The sequence below is a fragment of the Mauremys mutica genome, chromosome 2, assembly GCF_020497125.1.
Source record: "Mauremys mutica isolate MM-2020 ecotype Southern chromosome 2, ASM2049712v1, whole genome shotgun sequence".
In the NCBI taxonomy this organism is placed as follows: Eukaryota; Metazoa; Chordata; order Testudines; family Geoemydidae; genus Mauremys; species Mauremys mutica.
This window is the reverse complement of record NC_059073.1, coordinates 295,308,656-295,324,207: the sequence shown is the minus strand read 5'-3', so window position 1 is coordinate 295,324,207 and position 15,552 is coordinate 295,308,656. Positions and strand designations below refer to the sequence as shown.

At 64.3% G+C, this 15,552-nt stretch overlaps 1 protein-coding gene across 1 annotated transcript in view; it reads right to left on the bottom strand.

Annotated features, from left to right (window-relative positions):
• The window catches only part of LOC123363313 (SCO-spondin-like), a 153,155-nt gene that overhangs the window by 23,176 nt on the left and 114,427 nt on the right, over positions 1-15,552 (bottom strand). Inside the window, exons 85-98 of the mRNA XM_045004174.1 lie at positions 15,329-15,496; positions 14,692-14,901; positions 14,134-14,301; positions 13,496-13,627; positions 12,938-13,178; positions 12,128-12,280; positions 11,810-11,856; positions 11,389-11,559; positions 11,138-11,314; positions 10,373-10,531; positions 9,568-9,698; positions 8,613-8,737; positions 8,336-8,382; positions 5,489-5,770 (exon numbers count right to left, since the gene is read on the bottom strand). Of these exons, the coding sequence (XP_044860109.1) occupies positions 5,489-5,770; positions 8,336-8,382; positions 8,613-8,737; positions 9,568-9,698; positions 10,373-10,531; positions 11,138-11,314; positions 11,389-11,559; positions 11,810-11,856; positions 12,128-12,280; positions 12,938-13,178; positions 13,496-13,627; positions 14,134-14,301; positions 14,692-14,901; positions 15,329-15,496 (2,211 nt within the window). The remainder of the gene's footprint in view (positions 1-5,488; positions 5,771-8,335; positions 8,383-8,612; positions 8,738-9,567; positions 9,699-10,372; positions 10,532-11,137; positions 11,315-11,388; positions 11,560-11,809; positions 11,857-12,127; positions 12,281-12,937; positions 13,179-13,495; positions 13,628-14,133; positions 14,302-14,691; positions 14,902-15,328; positions 15,497-15,552) is intronic.

Below are 15,552 nucleotides of genomic sequence, written 5' to 3'. Positions count from 1 at the left end.
TGCTGTAAATTTCCACAGTGAAGACAAAGAGATTCTTACACCTGGAAAGGCCTATATAAGGCTGATGCTTCATCTCCATCTTGTCTTCAATCCTGCTTCTGACCTCTGGAGGGATTTTGCTACAAACTGGAGCTCTACACAAGGGACTGAATGACCCATCCCAGCGGGGGATGTTCCAGAGACTCAATTTGAACCTGCAGTTTACTCCAGCACTGCTGCAAGCCTAAACTAAGAACTTTGCCATTACTGTATGTAATTGATTCCATTTAACCAATTCTACCTCTCTTCTCTACCTTTTTCCCTTTGTAAATAAACCTTTAGATTTTAGATTCTAAAGGATTGGCAACAGCGTGATTTGTGGGTAAGATCTGATGTGTATATTGACCTGGGTCTGGGGCTTGGTCCTTTGGGATCGAGGGAACCTTTTTCTTTTATTGGGGTGTTGGTTTTCATAACCATTCATCCCCAGGACGAGTGCACTGGTGGTGATGCTGGGAGACTGGAGTGTCTAAGGAAATTGCTTGTGTGACTTGTGGTTAGCCAGTGGGGTGAGACCAAAGTCCTTTTTGTCTGGCTGGTTTGGTTTGCCTTAGAGGTGGAAAAACCCCAGCCTAGGGCTGTGACTGCCCAGTTTAAGCAATTGGTCCTGATTTGGCACTCTCAGTTGGGTCCCGCCAGAATCGCTCCGTCACAGTGGCGTAGTCGGCAGGATCCACAGAACCAGGTCAATTAAGTTTTGGGTCAGAACCCCACGCTATCCAAATTTTAACTTTGGGATTGAGAGTTTGGTTGGTTAAAGATCAGTGACCATGAGACAGAAAGCATCAGGAAAAGCAAGGAAACTGCAAGCCTTGAGAGACAGCCTGCAGTTTGATTATGAGCAAGAACTGGCAGAAATTCGAATGGAGAAAGAGGCTGATGAGAGAAAGAAAGAAGTTGCTAAGAGAGAAGAAAAAGCTCGTAAGAGGCGTCTGGAGCTGCTGGCTGCTGAGGAGAAAACTCGACAGATGCAACAGGAGACAGCTAGACTCCAAATCCAAGTCAAAAAAGCAATGGAAGAACAGCAGAGACTGTATCCTCTTGAAAGTCCAGTTTGTAACAATGTTGGTATGTTGTATAACTCTGAGCAGTTGTCTGGGGGTAACCAAATGTACCCCAACAATGCCACCTTTTATGTCAATGCTGTTACTGTGTGTTCAGTAGGGGGTGGCCCCATAAATTGTGCCAGTGCTATGGATGGGAATGGTAATGGAAAATTCATAGAGTGTGTAGAAGTCAATGGTAAAAGCTGTTTAGGGCAAATTATGGCTTCTAACATCACTCTTGTTAGAGCAGATCTGGTCAAAGAGGAAGATTATTTACCAAATCAGAGTGTGAATGTTGTAATCCTCTGTGAGTTTACTGTCCGTGTGCCTTTAGCTAGAATCCACCTTGAGTGGAATGGGGCTCAGCATGAAGTGATAGCTGGCGTCAGGAAGTTATTGCCTAAAGATCTTTTAATTGGGGAAAATGTTAAAGCTTTGTTCAGTCCAGGTAGCCAGTCACAGGAGAGGAATGATCTTAAACCTGTGTCTATTGTGAGCAATAATTTGCCTGAGGTGGGTTGCTCCAAAGGTTTGTCTGTGCAAAAAAGCAGTGTGTCTGGAAATGAAGTTTCTGAATGTCTGTCTAATGTCTCAGAAGTTAATCTGGAGTTAGATCAAGAGCAGAAAGATCTCATTGGGGAGGAAAATGTTTCTCAGGAGCAGATTAAAGTAGATGGTCAGGTTAAAGCCCTAACTAAGGAAGGAGAGGGTAAATTTGTGATAGGTAATGGATTGGTGGCTAGTGCAGCTTGTAGAAGTAAACCTGAAATGGGTAACTGTGATTTGCTAAAAGTAGCTCAGTGTAGTGAAAAGAGCAGCAGCTTATCTGTTGGGAGTGGCAATGTGCCTGGTAGGGAAAGTTTGGAGGAGCCTAGGCAGCCTTGTGAGCTGATGGCTTTGTCTAATCAGCAGTTTGGGAAGGGAGGGATAGTGGAAGATGAGTGTCCATATCCCTTACCTGTTTCCTGTGTGGAGAAATGTGACAGTGGAGGGAATGTGCCTGTCTCTGTCAGGAGTATTGACTTGCCTATGAAGGAAGCTACCCCAGTCTCCAAGCAGTTGTCTGTGAACAGCCCTGTGTGCTGGGACGAGGGAAATGAAATCCCAAGCTGTGTGTCTGGTGAAGGAGAATGTGTCTCCGGCTCTTCTGTGTCTGTGGAGCAAACAGAAGGGGCCTTTCAGCCTGTGATGGTTGAGGGTGATTCAGTTGTCTCGAAGTTGGTTGTAAATACAGCTAAAGCCCAGGAAGGGAATGGTCCTGAGTTTGTGTCTGCTGGGGAAAATGGCACTGTGACTAGGTTGCATCCAGTTAGTGTCTTAGCAAAATCCCAGAGAACAGACAATTCTGGTGCTTGTAGTTTGCCAGTTGCTAATGTGTGGTTGGAAAAGGGTGTAGCAACTCTGTCTGATCAGGGAGATACCCTAGCCAGGGCACAAGGAGAGCATGAAGGTGATTTAATGGTGTTACTTACTGACAGTTTGACAACTTGTAGCAAGAAGGAAAAGATTCCTGAACTTGTTCATGGCCAAGGGAAGGAGACTGCTTCTGACCTGTTATCTAGAAAGTCTGTAGGTGTGCCTAAAAGGGGATTGTGTAGAAATCCGCCTGTGGGGCCTGAAGTGAGTCTAAGTGTAGGTGAGACCCAGAAAGCGGCTGTGGTTGCTCAGGGAAGTGTTCCTGTAAAGCAAGCCCTAGGTGGAGAGGGGAAGGGCAGAATTTCTGTGAGGGGTGAATTGCTGCTTAGAGAAGCTCCTAGGGAAAGGAATCCTCATGGTAGCCTGTGCAAGCAGTTTACTGCAACTGAAGGGTGTAAAAGTGATTTAATCAGGGAAGTTTCAGTTCCTAACAGCCAGAAATTTTCTGTTGTGAATGGATCCACTGACTTTCCTTTTGAAAGATCCAGTGTGGGCAGCTTTGAAAAGGTCTCAGGTGGAGTAGAAGCTGTTAAGGAAGTTGAGCAGCCCTATAACCACCTGGCTGTGTGTAGCCAGCTTGTTGGGGAGACAATGCTGTTGGGACAGGAATGTCTCCATGCTGAATCGGTAAGTGAGCAGTCTGTGCTTCAGGATCTGAGGACAGATTCAGTTACTGGTTTTTCAAAGCAGAACAGTTTTATGGCTGAATGCTTGAGGAGGCAGGGGAGAGCAAGCCAGCTCTCACCCTCAGACTCTTTGGATTTGTGTGGTATCTCTGTTAGACAAAGTCCAGCCGTGGAATCCATAGCAGCTAAGAAGTTAAAAGCTAGTGTCTGTGTTGATGCGAATTACTTGGCTGGCAGGGAGAAGAAAGACTTGCTAATAGCTGTTAGCACAGAGGGCCCACCCCATCAGGCAGTGATCTCTGTTAAGCAAGAGAAATCAGGGTTTAATCCTAAAGGACAAGAAGGAAAGAGAAGACTGAATTTTGCAAAGGGAACTCACAGGTTAACCCTAAAAGGCCCAAACTCCAATGGTATTGAGCCAAGGATGTGGCATGACAAACATGTTTGTAGATGGACACTTGCAATCAATTTGTTGTTATTGCTAATGCTAACTGTAACAATGTATAATGTGCCTAATCTTTTGGAAAATCCCTTGAACATGTTGAAAGGAATACATGAAAACCCACTTTATGTTAAAGGGCCTTGCTATACAGATGTTTCACAGTTAATGCCTGTAAACAGTGTTGGAACTTTTCACAGGGGAAAATACATTCCAGACCTGATGTGCTGTATGAAAGGGGAAACTGAGGCACACTACCATATTGCTTTCATGGCTAAATGCCGAAAGTCCTGTACTATGAACAACATCAATATCTACATTGGTTTAATGTTAATTGGGTTCAAAACATTGGCCAAAGCTGGTATGGATAAAGTAGCTGTTTTCTTTAGCTCTTGGCAAGATCACCTGAAACATACAGGAACCATGCTGCAAAAGCTAACCAAGTTATACCTTAAGTTTGTAAAAAGATTCATTCATGTTATTGAACATGACTTTGATAAACCATTTCGGTTATACACTGGTACGGCCTCTAGCCCAACACTAGCTGTAGTGAGACAGACCCAAGGAAAGGGGGCTCTTGGGATGCAGTCAGCGATGTTTTGTCATCCCTTCCTGCATCAATTTTGCGTTGGGGGACTGTGACGGAGCGATTCTGGCGGGACCCAACTGAGAGTGCCAAATCAGGACCAATTGCTTAAACTGGGCAGTCACAGCCCTAGGCTGGGGTTTTTCCACCTCTAAGGCAAACCAAACCAGCCAGACAAAAAGGACTTTGGTCTCACCCCACTGGCTAACCACAAGTCACACAAGCAATTTCCTTAGACACTCCAGTCTCCCAGCATCACCACCAGTGCACTCGTCCTGGGGATGAATGGTTATGAAAACCAACACCCCAATAAAAGAAAAAGGTTCCCTCGATCCCAAAGGACCAAGCCCCAGACCCAGGTCAATATACACATCAGATCTTACCCACAAATCACGCTGTTGCCAATCCTTTAGAATCTAAAATCTAAAGGTTTATTTACAAAGGGAAAAAGGTGGAAATGAGAGGTAGAATTGGTTAAATGGAATCAATTACATACAGTAATGGCAAAGTTCTTAGTTTAGGCTTGCAGCAGAGATGGAGTAAACTGCAGGTTCAAATTGAGTCTCTGGAACATCCCCCGCTGGGATGGGTCATTCAGTCCCTTGTGTAGAGCTCCAGTTTGTAGCAAAATCCCTCCAGAGGTCAGAAGCAGGATTGAAGACAAGATGGAGATGAAGCATCAGCCTTATATAGGCCTTTCCAGGTGTAAGAATCTCTTTGTCTTCACTGTGGAAATTTACAGCAAGATGGAGCCTGGAGTCACATGGGCCAGTCCCTGCATACTTTGCTGAGTCACAAGGCGTGTCTGCCTTCTCTCCATGGGTCCATTGTGTCCTTAATGGTCCTTAATGGGCCATCAAACAGGCTAGGCAGAGCTAACACCAGCTTGTCTGGGAGGCTTCCCCCAGAAGCACAGCACAAACTTGAAATACAGACAGCATAGAGCCAACATTCATAACTTCAACTAAAAATGATACAGACATATAGACAGCATAATTATAATCAGCAACCCAGAACCTGGTCTTAGACACCTTATATGACCCCCTTTACTTAGGATTTGGTGCCACTACAGGACCTTGGTTGCAACCCATGTTCTATATGGTCCCCATTTATATCAATAACGTCACAGCCCCCTGCTGAGCCCCGGCCATGCTCCCTCCAGCCCAGTGCCCCCGGCTGCCAGCCGGGGCCCCGGGGCCAGTGCTGACGGAGGGGCTAGCGAAGGGGCCCCGTCCATGCCCCGCAGCAGCTAGATTGCTCCGGGCGTCTCCCCTCCGAGCAGTGACCCCGTCCAGCCGTGCCCCGGCCCCAGCCCCCAGCCCCCTGCCCCAGGTACCTTCGCAGGGGTGGGGGTCGGGGCAGAGCCGCTCCTGCTGCAGCTCGGCGGAGCACAGCGCTGCCTCGCCGGCCCAGGGCAGGCCGGTCTGGGGGTCCAGGCACACCCGGTAGCGGTGCTGCACCGAGGCCAGGGGGGCGACGTCCGGCTGGGGGTGCCCACTGTCCTGCCAGCCGCCGTGCTGCGCCAGGAGCACGGAGAGGGTGCCGGGGCTGAGAGCCGAGAGGGGCAGGCAGGAGGTGCAGGGCGTCCAGGCCGACCACTCGCTCAGGGGCAGCAGGCCTGGGGGGCGAAAGCCACAGGCAGAGCCGTGAGCCCCACTGACGCCGCCAGGGCCGGGCAACAGGGGCAGCGTCTGCAGAGAGGGCCACGGTGCGGAGCTTCCCCCCGTCTGCCCAGCTCCCGCTGCCCGGCCCGGGGCAGTGACACCCAGGGGAGCGGGGCCGGGCCCGGCCCGGGGCAGCGACACCCGGGGGAGCGGGGCCAGGCCGGCCCGGGGCAGCGACACCCAGGGGAGCAGGGCCGGGCCCGGCCCGGGGCACAGACACCCGGGGGAGCGGGGCCGGGCCCGGCCCGGGGCAACGACACCCAGGGGAGCGGGGCCGGGCCCGGCCCGGGGCAGCGACACCCAGGGGAGCGGGGCCGGGCCCGGCCCGGGGCAGCGACACCCAGGGGAGCGGGGCCAGGCCCGGCCCGGGGCAGCGACATCCAGGGGAGCGGGGCCGGGCCCGACCCAGGGCACAGACACCCGGGGGAGCGGACACCCGGGGGAGCGGGGCCAGGCCCGACCCAGGGCAGCAACACCTGGGGCAGGCTGGCTGAGGGGGCAAGGAGTGGGTATCGGGGTGCTGGAGCAGGCTGGCTGAGGGGGCAGGGGGTGGGTATCGGGGTGCTGGAGCAGGTTGGCTGTGGGGGCAGAGGGTGCGTATCAGGGTGCTGGGGCAGGCTGGCTGAGGGGGCAGGGGGTGGGTATCGGGGTGCTGGGGCAGGCTGGCTGGGAGGGGCAGGGGGTGGGTATCGGGGTGCTGGAGCAGGCTGGCTGAGGGGGCAGGGGTGGATATCGGGGTGCTGGGGCAGGCTGGCTGGGAGGTGCAGGGGGTGGGTATCGGGGTGCTGGGGCAGGCTGGCTGTGGGGCAGGGGGTGGGTATCGGGGTGCTGGAGCAGGCTGGCTGAGGGGGCAGGGGTGGATATCGGGGTGCTGGGGCAGGCTGGCTGGGAGGTGCAGGGAGTGGGTATTGGGGTGCTGGAGCAGGCTGGCTGAGGGGGCCGGGGGTGGGTATCGGGGTGCTGGGGCAGGCTGGCTGGGGGGCAGGGGGTGCGTATCGGGGTGCTGGGGCAGGCTGGCTGGGAGGTGCAGGGAGTGGGTATCGGGGTGCTGGAGCAGGCTGGCTGAGGGGGCAGGGAGTGGGTATCGGGGTGCTGGGGCAGGCTGGCTGGGAGGTGCAGGAGGAGGGGATCGGGGTGCTGGGGCAGGCTGGCTGGGAGGTGCCGCTGGTGGGTATCGGGGTGCTGGGGCAGGCTGGCTGGGAGGTGCAGGGGGTGGATATCGGGGTGCTGGGGCAGGCTGGCTGGGAGGTGCAGGGGGTGGGTATCGGGGTGCTGGGGCAGGCTGGCTGGGAGGGGCAGGGGGTGGGTATCGGGGTGCTGGGGCAGGCTGGCTGGGAGGGGCAGGGGGTGGGTATCGGGGTGCTGGGGCAGGCTGGCTGGGAGGTGCAGGGGGTGGGTATCGGGGTGCTGGGGCTGGCTGGCTGTGGGGCAGGGGGTGGGTATCGGGGTGCTGGAGCAGGCTGGCTGAGGGGGCAGGGGTGGATATCGGGGTGCTTGGGCAGGCTGGCTGCGGGGCAGGGGGTGGGTATCGGGGTGCTGGGGCAGGCTGGCTGGGAGGTGTAGGGGGTGGGTATCGGGGTGCTGGGGCAGGCTGGCTGTGGGGCAGGGGGTGGGTATCGGGGTGCTGGGGCAGGCTGGCTGGGAGGTGCAGGGGGTGGGTATCGGGGTGCTGGGGCAGGCTGGTTGGGAGGTGCAGGGGGTGGGTATCGGGGTGCTGGGGCAGGCTGGCTGGGAGGTGCAGGGGGTGGGTATCGGGGTGCTGGGGCAGGCTGGCTGGGAGGTGCAGGGGGTGGGTATCGGGGTGCTGGGGCAGGCTGGCTGGGAGGTGCAGGGGGTGGGTATCGGGGTGCTGGGGCAGGCTGGCTGTGGGGCAGGGGGTGGGTATCGGGGTGCGGGGGCAGGCTGGCTGCGGGGCAGGGGGTGGGTATCGGGGTGCTGGGGCAGGCTGGCTGGGAGGTGCAGGGGGTGGGTATCGGGGTGCTGGGGCAGGCTGGCTGGGAGGTGCAGGGGGTGGGTATCGGGGTGCTGGGGCAGGCTGGCTGTGGGGCAGGGGGTGGGTATCGGGGTGCTGGGGCAGGCTGGCTGGGAGGTGCAGGGGGTGGGTATCGGGGTGCTGGGGCAGGCTGGCTGCGAGGCAGGGGGTGGGTATCGGGGTGCTGGAGCAGGCTGGCTGCGGGGCAGGGGGTGGGTATCGGGGTGCTGGGGCAGGCTGGCTGGGAGGTGCAGGGGGTGGGTATCGGGGTGCTGGGGCAGGCTGGCTAGGAGGTGCAGGGGGTGGGTATCGACAGGGGAGTAGACTGGCTCCCCCACCCCAGAGATCTCAGAAGGACCCTGCGCTGGCACCAGGGGACAGAGCTGAGCGGGACCCAGAGCCGTCCAGGGTCCGTCCGGCTCAGTCCTGTCTCGGGCCACAGTGCCACCCCCGCTGCCCCGCAGGACGGGGCACCCCCAGATCTCCCCCTGGGGAGGTTCCTCCTGGCGCCTGCTGGTGCCCGTGGGGGAGAAGGGGTGGTACTTACCCTGGCAGCTCTCGCTGCTGCACTGCAGCGCCCCCTCCTGGCACACGCTGCAGAGACAAACCGGCTGGTTAGTGCCCGTCGTGCCCACAGCCCTGCCGCCGGCCCCACCGGCCCCGCCTGGCAACCCACCTGCTGCACGGAGCAGCCACCGGCCCCGGGCAGGGCTGGACCGGTCCCCTCTGCCAGGCCCCCAGGCCCCTCTCAGCCGGCCCCGCTGCCCGTTCCCCTCCCCGTGGCAGCCCCCAGCCCCGCCTGGCGAAGCTGCCCACGAACTCACCACTCTTTGCAGCCCACGAGCACGGTGTCCCCGGCCGCCAGGTAGACGGGCCCTTGGCCCGGGCGGAGGTGGAGGCAGCCGCACTGCGCGGGGGGCACGCAGGCTCCCCTCTGCTCCACCAGGCCCTGCCGGGGCACAGGGGCAGGGGTGAGAGGGGGCCGAGCCCCGGGCCCAGCCAGGCTGCCCTGAGGGGCAGGTGCCCCAGCGCATTGCCCAGGGCTCTGCCCAGCGCAGCGGTCGATACCCAGGGAGGGAGCTGCCACCGGCGCCCACTCCCAGCTGGGGGGCACCCGGCCCCGCCTGTGTCACTAGACACCCCCATAACTCCCCACGAACCCTGCCCCGCGCGGGGTCTGTGCCCTGCCCCCCATTGTTCCCCTAGTGTCCCTCCCCCCTGATCCGTACCCGGTGCCCTGCCCCCCTCGGGGTCTGTGCCCTGCCCCCTGTCGTTCCCCCAGTGCCCCTCCTCCCTCCTTCCGATCCGTACCCGGTTCCCTGCCCCCCTGGGTCTGTGCCCTGCCCCCGGGTACCTGGGCACCGGCATGGCTGTGAGGAGCAGGGACCTGCCCCAGCCGAGGCCTCGCCACCTCCCTGCAGCTCATGGCAATGGGGGATCTGCTGCGTGGGGGCTGAGCACTGGCCCAGAAACCCGCCCGTGGCCCTGCCCCACGCTGGCACCTTCGAGATGCAGGAGCCCGCCACGGGGACGCGCCCTGCTGGCCAGCTGGGCTGTGTGCGCCCTGCAGCTGGAGGGCCGAGAGCCCCAGTAGGGGCCACCCCCTTGCCCAGGACTGGCTCCGTGTCCCTCTCCTGCTGAGACCCCCGCACCCCTGCCCCCGGTGCCCCTCTCCTGCTGAGACCCCCGCACCCCTGCCCCCGGTGCCCCTCTCCTGCTGAGCCCCCCCCGTGTCCCTGCCCCCACGCCCCTCTCCTGCTGAGACCCCGCGCCCCTCACCTGCGGGCAGTAGCAGCCGGGCAGGCACGGGGGGATGGCTGTGCACAGCTCCTGGCGCGGCAGCGTGGAGCACAGGCTGGCGCAGGGGACCCCGCACTCCTGGAACTCGAAGGGAGGCTCACAGCTGGCTTCTGCGGGGCAGGGGCACAGGGTCACCCCCCGCACAGGGCTTGCCGGCCGGGGAGGGGACGGGGCTGCCTGCCCGGCCTGCAGCATCTCAGCGACCCGGGTGTCCCACGGCCCCACGGCCCCAGGGCCAGGCTCCCAGCGGGGGGACTCAGGGCAGGGCGAGGGGCCAGGGGGACCCACCACGAGGAGGGGTGAACAAATGGCTCTGGGTGCCCCCAGGGGGCGCTCTCCCCTCTACGGGAGACCCTGCCGCCTCAGAGAGGGGAGTCCCGGGGTGCCCGGGCACCAGCAGGGTGGGGGGCGGTGCCCGGCGGGGGAGTGCCCAGGGCTCAGGGGGGAGGAGGGCAGGGTCCATCCTGCAGGGGGCGCTCTCTGACCGTGGGAGTGACAGCACAATTCTTGCTGGGCTCCGCCCACAGGGCCCCTGCCCCTGCCCCCCCCGGGCTCCTCCCCAAGGTCCCAACCCCCCCGGGCTCCCCCCAGGGTCCCTGCCCAGTCAGTCATGCCCCGCTCCCCCCCCCCGAGCTCCCCCCAGGGTCCCTATCCCCCCCCAGCTCCCTGCCATTGTCCCTGCCCCACACCCAGCCCCCTCCCATTGTCCCTGCCCCAGCTCCCCCCCAGGGTCCCTGCCCCACACCCCCACACCCAGCTCCCCCCAGGGCCCTGCCCCCCTCACCCGAGCAGTGGGAGGCGTCGCAGGTGCGGAACTCGCCGCCCAGCCCCACGCACAGCGCCCCCTGGGGGCCCGGGCCCAGCTGGTTCCGGTAGCGCTGCTGCACCAGGAAGCTGCACGAGCACGGGGTCCACGGCGTCCAGGGGCCCCAGGAGCAGTCGCCTGCGGCAGAGGAGAGGGGCCCAGCATGGCAGCCTGGCACGCGCCCCAGGGCCCCGCCCAGCCCCCAGCAGCCATGGGGGGCCAGACCCTCCCCCAGGGAGCCAGAGGAGGGGCCGTGTGACCAGGAGAGCTGGGTCTGGTCCTGGCTCTTAACTGACTCCGGCCAGGCCCCCTCCCCTCAGCCCCTGCCTCAGTTTCCCCCTCAGCAAGGAAGTGCTCTGGGGGCAGGGAGGAGGAGCCCGGTGTGTGCCTCAGTTTCCCCTATACGGTGCCCGGCTGCCCAGCGGGGGAAAGGGAGGAAGTTTGCTCTGCGGGCAGGTAAAGAGATGGCAGTGGGGGGGTGTCGCTGAGCAGGCTGAGCTGCGGGGGGGAGCAGGAGGGCTGGAGCTGCATCTCGGAGGCCGTGTGGCTGGCCCTGGAGGGGGAGGGGGACCCCTGGGGGGTCGGGAGCACTGCGGGCTCCTCCAAGGCCAGCCCCGGCCCCGTGGAGCCGACCCCACGTCCCACGAGCTCGTTCACGCAGGGCACCGCGCCCCGAGCAGGCCAGACGGGGGCACCACCGCAGGCTGGGCGCAGGCTGGCTCCGGCCCCAGGGGCTGCCCCTACCTTCGCAGGGCCGCAGGTAGCAGGGCTCCACCTCCTGGCGGGCGCTGTCATTGCAGGGGGGGCTGGGCCCCTCGGGGCTGGGGCTGGGGCAGGCGCACGTCCCCGTCCGCGTGGCCAGGCCGGTGCCACAGGAGCGTGAGCAGGGGCTCCAGGCCGACCAGTCACATCGCTCGGCCGCTGCGGGAGGGGACAGAGCGTTAGCAGGGGCGCGGGCTCCGGCCCCCCACCCAGCCCAGGCGGGCACCACTCACCTGGGCAGGGCCGGGCAGCACAGCCCTGGGCCTCGGCCTCGGGGCCGGCGCAGTGCGAGCCGTTGTTCCGCGGCGGCGGGTTGATGCAGGCCCTGGTGCGGACGTGGGTGCCGTTGCCACAGGTGACGGGGCAGTCGGACCAGGGAGACCAGGGCGTCCAGGAGCCGGGCACTGGGGAGACGGGCAGGGTTAGCACTGGGGGGCGGGGGGCAGGGGGCCAGGGCGTCCAGGAGCTGGGCACTGGGGAGACGGGCAGGGTTAGCACTGGGGGGCGGGGTCCCCTCGGTGGGAGGGGTCAGGGGGCCAGGGCGTCCAGGAGCCGGGCACTGGGGAGACGGGCAGGGTTAGCACTGGGGGGCGGGGTCCCCTCGGCGGGAGGGGGCGGGCGGAGGGGGCCATGGCTCCAGGGGGGGGCACTCACCCGCACACGCGATGTCCTGGCAGTAGATGCCCTCTGGGGTGCAGATACTAGAGGGAAGGGGCAGACAGACGGGTCAGGACAGGGGGGGGTCCCCCAGGTGGCGCTGAGTTCTCCCGCCCAGCCCAAGCGCCCCCACCCTGAGGAATCGCCCCCTTGCTCAGTCCCGCTGTCCCCGTGGGCAGGGACTGGGGCACGGCCACCCAGCTCGGAGCCCCCGTGTCCCGGCTCCCTCTGAGGCCCTGCACCCTCCTCCCCCAGCACTGGGCCCCTTGGCAGGAGGGCGTGCGGCCGGCCCGGCTGCCCCCCGCGGGCACTGACCATTGCTGGCACTCGCCCAGCAGCCAGGTGTCCCCCAGGCGTCTCTCCCAGCCCTGGTGCAGGCAGAGGGGCGGGCAGGGCCCCTGCGGGCAGGGCCGGGTCTGCAGCTGCTCCTTCCGGCACTCCCTGGCCCAGGAGCCCGACGTGGCCGTCCTGGAGAGGGAGAGGGGAGAGCGTGAGCCGGGCCCAGCGAGCCCACGGGGCAGGGGCTGGCCGGGTCCTGGGCACCCCGGGGTGGCACCCAGCGCTGCAGCTCCCCCACCAGGTGCCCCCGCACCCAGCACTGGCTGCGCCCTCCGCCACTGGGGAAAGCAAGTGCAGGGGGTGCCCCCCGGCCAGCAGCCCTGCCCCCACCCTGTAGCACCCCCTGCTGAGACCCCCCCAGACAGCAGCCCTGCCCCTGCCCCGTAGCACCCCCTGCTGGGAGACCCCCCCAGACAGCAGCCCCACCCCCGCCCCATAACACCCCCTGCTGGGAGACCCCCCCAGACAGCAGCTGCACCCCCACCCCCGCCCCGTAGCACCCCCTGCTGGGAGACCCCCCCCAGACAGCAGCCCCACCCCCGCCCTATAGCACCCCCTGCTGGGAGACCCCCCAGACAGCAGCTGCACCCACTCCCCACAGCGCCCCCTACTGGGAGCCCCCCCAGACAGCACCCTGCCCCACCCCTACAGAGCCCCCTGCTGGGGCTCCCCACCCCCAGCCAGTGCCCAGACCCCTCCCCCCAGCGCCCCCTGCTGGGACAGGCTGGGGCTGGAGCCCCCCGCAGCCTGGAGTCTCAGTGTCCCGCGAGCAGGGGGGTCCCTCACCTGAACCGGGTTTGCAGCCCGTCCCCACAGGAGACGCTGCACGGGGACCAGCGGGACCAGTGGCTCCACTCGCACTGGCTGGGGGGGCAGGTGCGGCGGGTGCAGAGCAGCCGCCCCTCGGAGCACGTGCAGTTGTTGCAGCCGTCGTGGCGCAGGCTGCCTGGCACCCAGCTGTGCCCCTGGGCGTCGGTGCACTCGCAGTGCTGCGGGGAGACGCAGGCGCCGTCCTGCTCCAGGGTCCCTGCGCGGGGAGGGGGGAGCCGGTCACACCACAGACCCTGCCCCGGGGACGGCGCGAGGGCTCTGCGGGCACCACCAGAACTTCTCCGGGTGCCATGGACCTCGCACGCCTCCCAGGACAAGGAGAATCGCCGTGACCCCCGCTTTCGGCACGGAGGATCCGAGCCCTAGCTCCCATCTGGAGCCATGGCTCCCTGGCAAAGGGCCCCCGGCTATGGCCTGCGGAGGAGGAGTCCCAGGGGGTGAATAACGCCAAGGCAGCAATCCCCCCGCCCGCCGTGTGCCCTCTGACCCCAGCCTCCCGCACAGGGCACCCACCGTCCGGGCAGCGGCAGCCGGGCTCGCAGGCCTCCCCGTCCTGGCACGTGATGCCCTCCTGCAGGTCCCAGCAATGGCGCGGGCATCTGTTGGCGCAGTCCACCATGGCCATGGCAGGCGGGCATCCCTCCTCTGGGGCGCAATGGGGACAGGTTATCGCAGGGCTGGGCAGGTGACCCCTCCCTGCAGCCCCTCACCCGGGCAGGGCCGGGCACGGAGAGCTGGGGGGAGGGGCAGGGCGAGAGGGGCCCCCGGGTCTGATCGGGGCGGCAGGGCGGGGGAGGGGCAGGGCGAGAGGGGCCCCGGGTCTGATCCGGGCAGCAGGGCGGGGGAGGGGCAGGGCTAGAGAGGCCCCGGGTCTGATTAGGGTGGCAGGGCGGGGGAGGGGCAGGGCTAGAGGGGCTCCGGGTGGCTGGGCGGGGGAGGGGCAGGGCGAGAGGGGCCCCGGGTCTGATCCGGGCGGCAGGGCGGGGGAGGGGCAGGGCTAGAGGGGCCCCGGGTCTGATCGGGGCGGCAGGGCGGGGGAGGAGCAGGGCTAGAGGAGCCTCCCTCCCAGCTCCCAGGGCCCCTCCCTCCATGGCCCCTGTCCAGCCAGGCCCCAGCCCCCCAGTGGAGAAGGAGCCCCCCGTGCTCCCTACCGCAGGGCCGGGGGTTGCAGACGCGCCCCTGGTACTTCTCCCCGGGGCAGCGGGCCCCTCCGTTCTTGGGCGGGGGGCTGGTGCAGGTGCGAGCGCGCACGGAGCGGCCCCCCCCGCAGGTGCGGTCGCACCACGACCACGGGCTCCACTTGGACCAGGCTCCGGGCACTGGCTCGCAGAGACGCCGACGGGCATGGCGGGGGGAGAGACGGGGAGGGGAGAAGAGCCATTAACACCGGACGCAGCCCGGCCCCCAGCCGCGGGCACAGGGCTCTGCCCAGGCCCCACCGCGAGGCCCGGCAGCCCTGGGCCAAACCCTCCCCCGGGCCTGGGCACTGGCTGGGAAGACGCGTGGCACCGTCAGCGAGGCGGGGCTGCTCTGGGGGCCCGCCAGGCATGGGGCTGTGGGCGCGTCCCAGCCAGGGGGCAGGGAGGGGTCAATCTCCTGGCGAGGTACAGCCGAGGGTCGCGACATGGGGCACTGAGAAGCCAGTGTCCCCGGGTGAGGCAGCCGGCCTGGGGCAGCGACGCCAGCGTCCCCCGTGCCCACGGCCCTACCTTTGCAGGCCTGCAGGTTGCAGAAGCGCCGCTCGGTGTTTGCGGTCAGGATGCCCTGGCACCAGAGCCCCCGCTCCCCGGGGGGGTGGTAGGTGCGCAGACGTCGCTGCTGGCCCACGCCGCAGCTGCGGGAACACTCGCTCCACGGCGCCCACGGGGTCCAGGTGCAGTTCCTGCCAGCGCACTCCTCACCCAGGCACGGGGGCGCATCTGCGGGGCACGGAGCAGAGACGCAGTGAGTCCACTGGCGGGTCGCTCCACAGCAGGGGCGAGGGGAGCTCGGCTGGGAGAGCGGGGCCCTGGGGTGGGGTGAGCTGGGGGGGTTGGATGGGGTGAGCTGGGGGTGGAGCTCGGGCTGGGAGAGCGGGGCCCTGGGGTGGGGTGAGCCGAGTGTGCACTGGGGCAGGCTCCGTGCCCCCTCCGGACGCCTCACCTGTGCACTGGGGCAGGTTCCGTGCCTGCTCCAGATGCCTCACCTGTGCACCAGGGCAGGTTACAGACCCCTCCGGACACCTCACCTGTGCAGGTTACAGGCCCCTCCGGACGCCTCATCTGTGTACCGGGGCAGGCTCCGAGCCCCCTCCGGACGCCTCACCTGTGCACGGGGCAGGCTCCGAGCCCCCTCCGGACGCCTCACCTGTGCACTGGGGCAGGTTACACGCCCGCTCCTGGAACGACTCCCCGGTGCAGTTGGTGCCTCCCCCGCAGAGCCGGGTCCGGGTTTTTGTGGCTGGGAACTCGGGGTCGGTGCAGGTTCTGGAGCAGGGACTCCAGGGGGACCAGAGGCTGAAACCCTCCTCGGAGCCTGGAGCGCAAGGGAAGGGGGCAGCCGGGGTTAACTCACTGCTCCTGGCCTCAAAC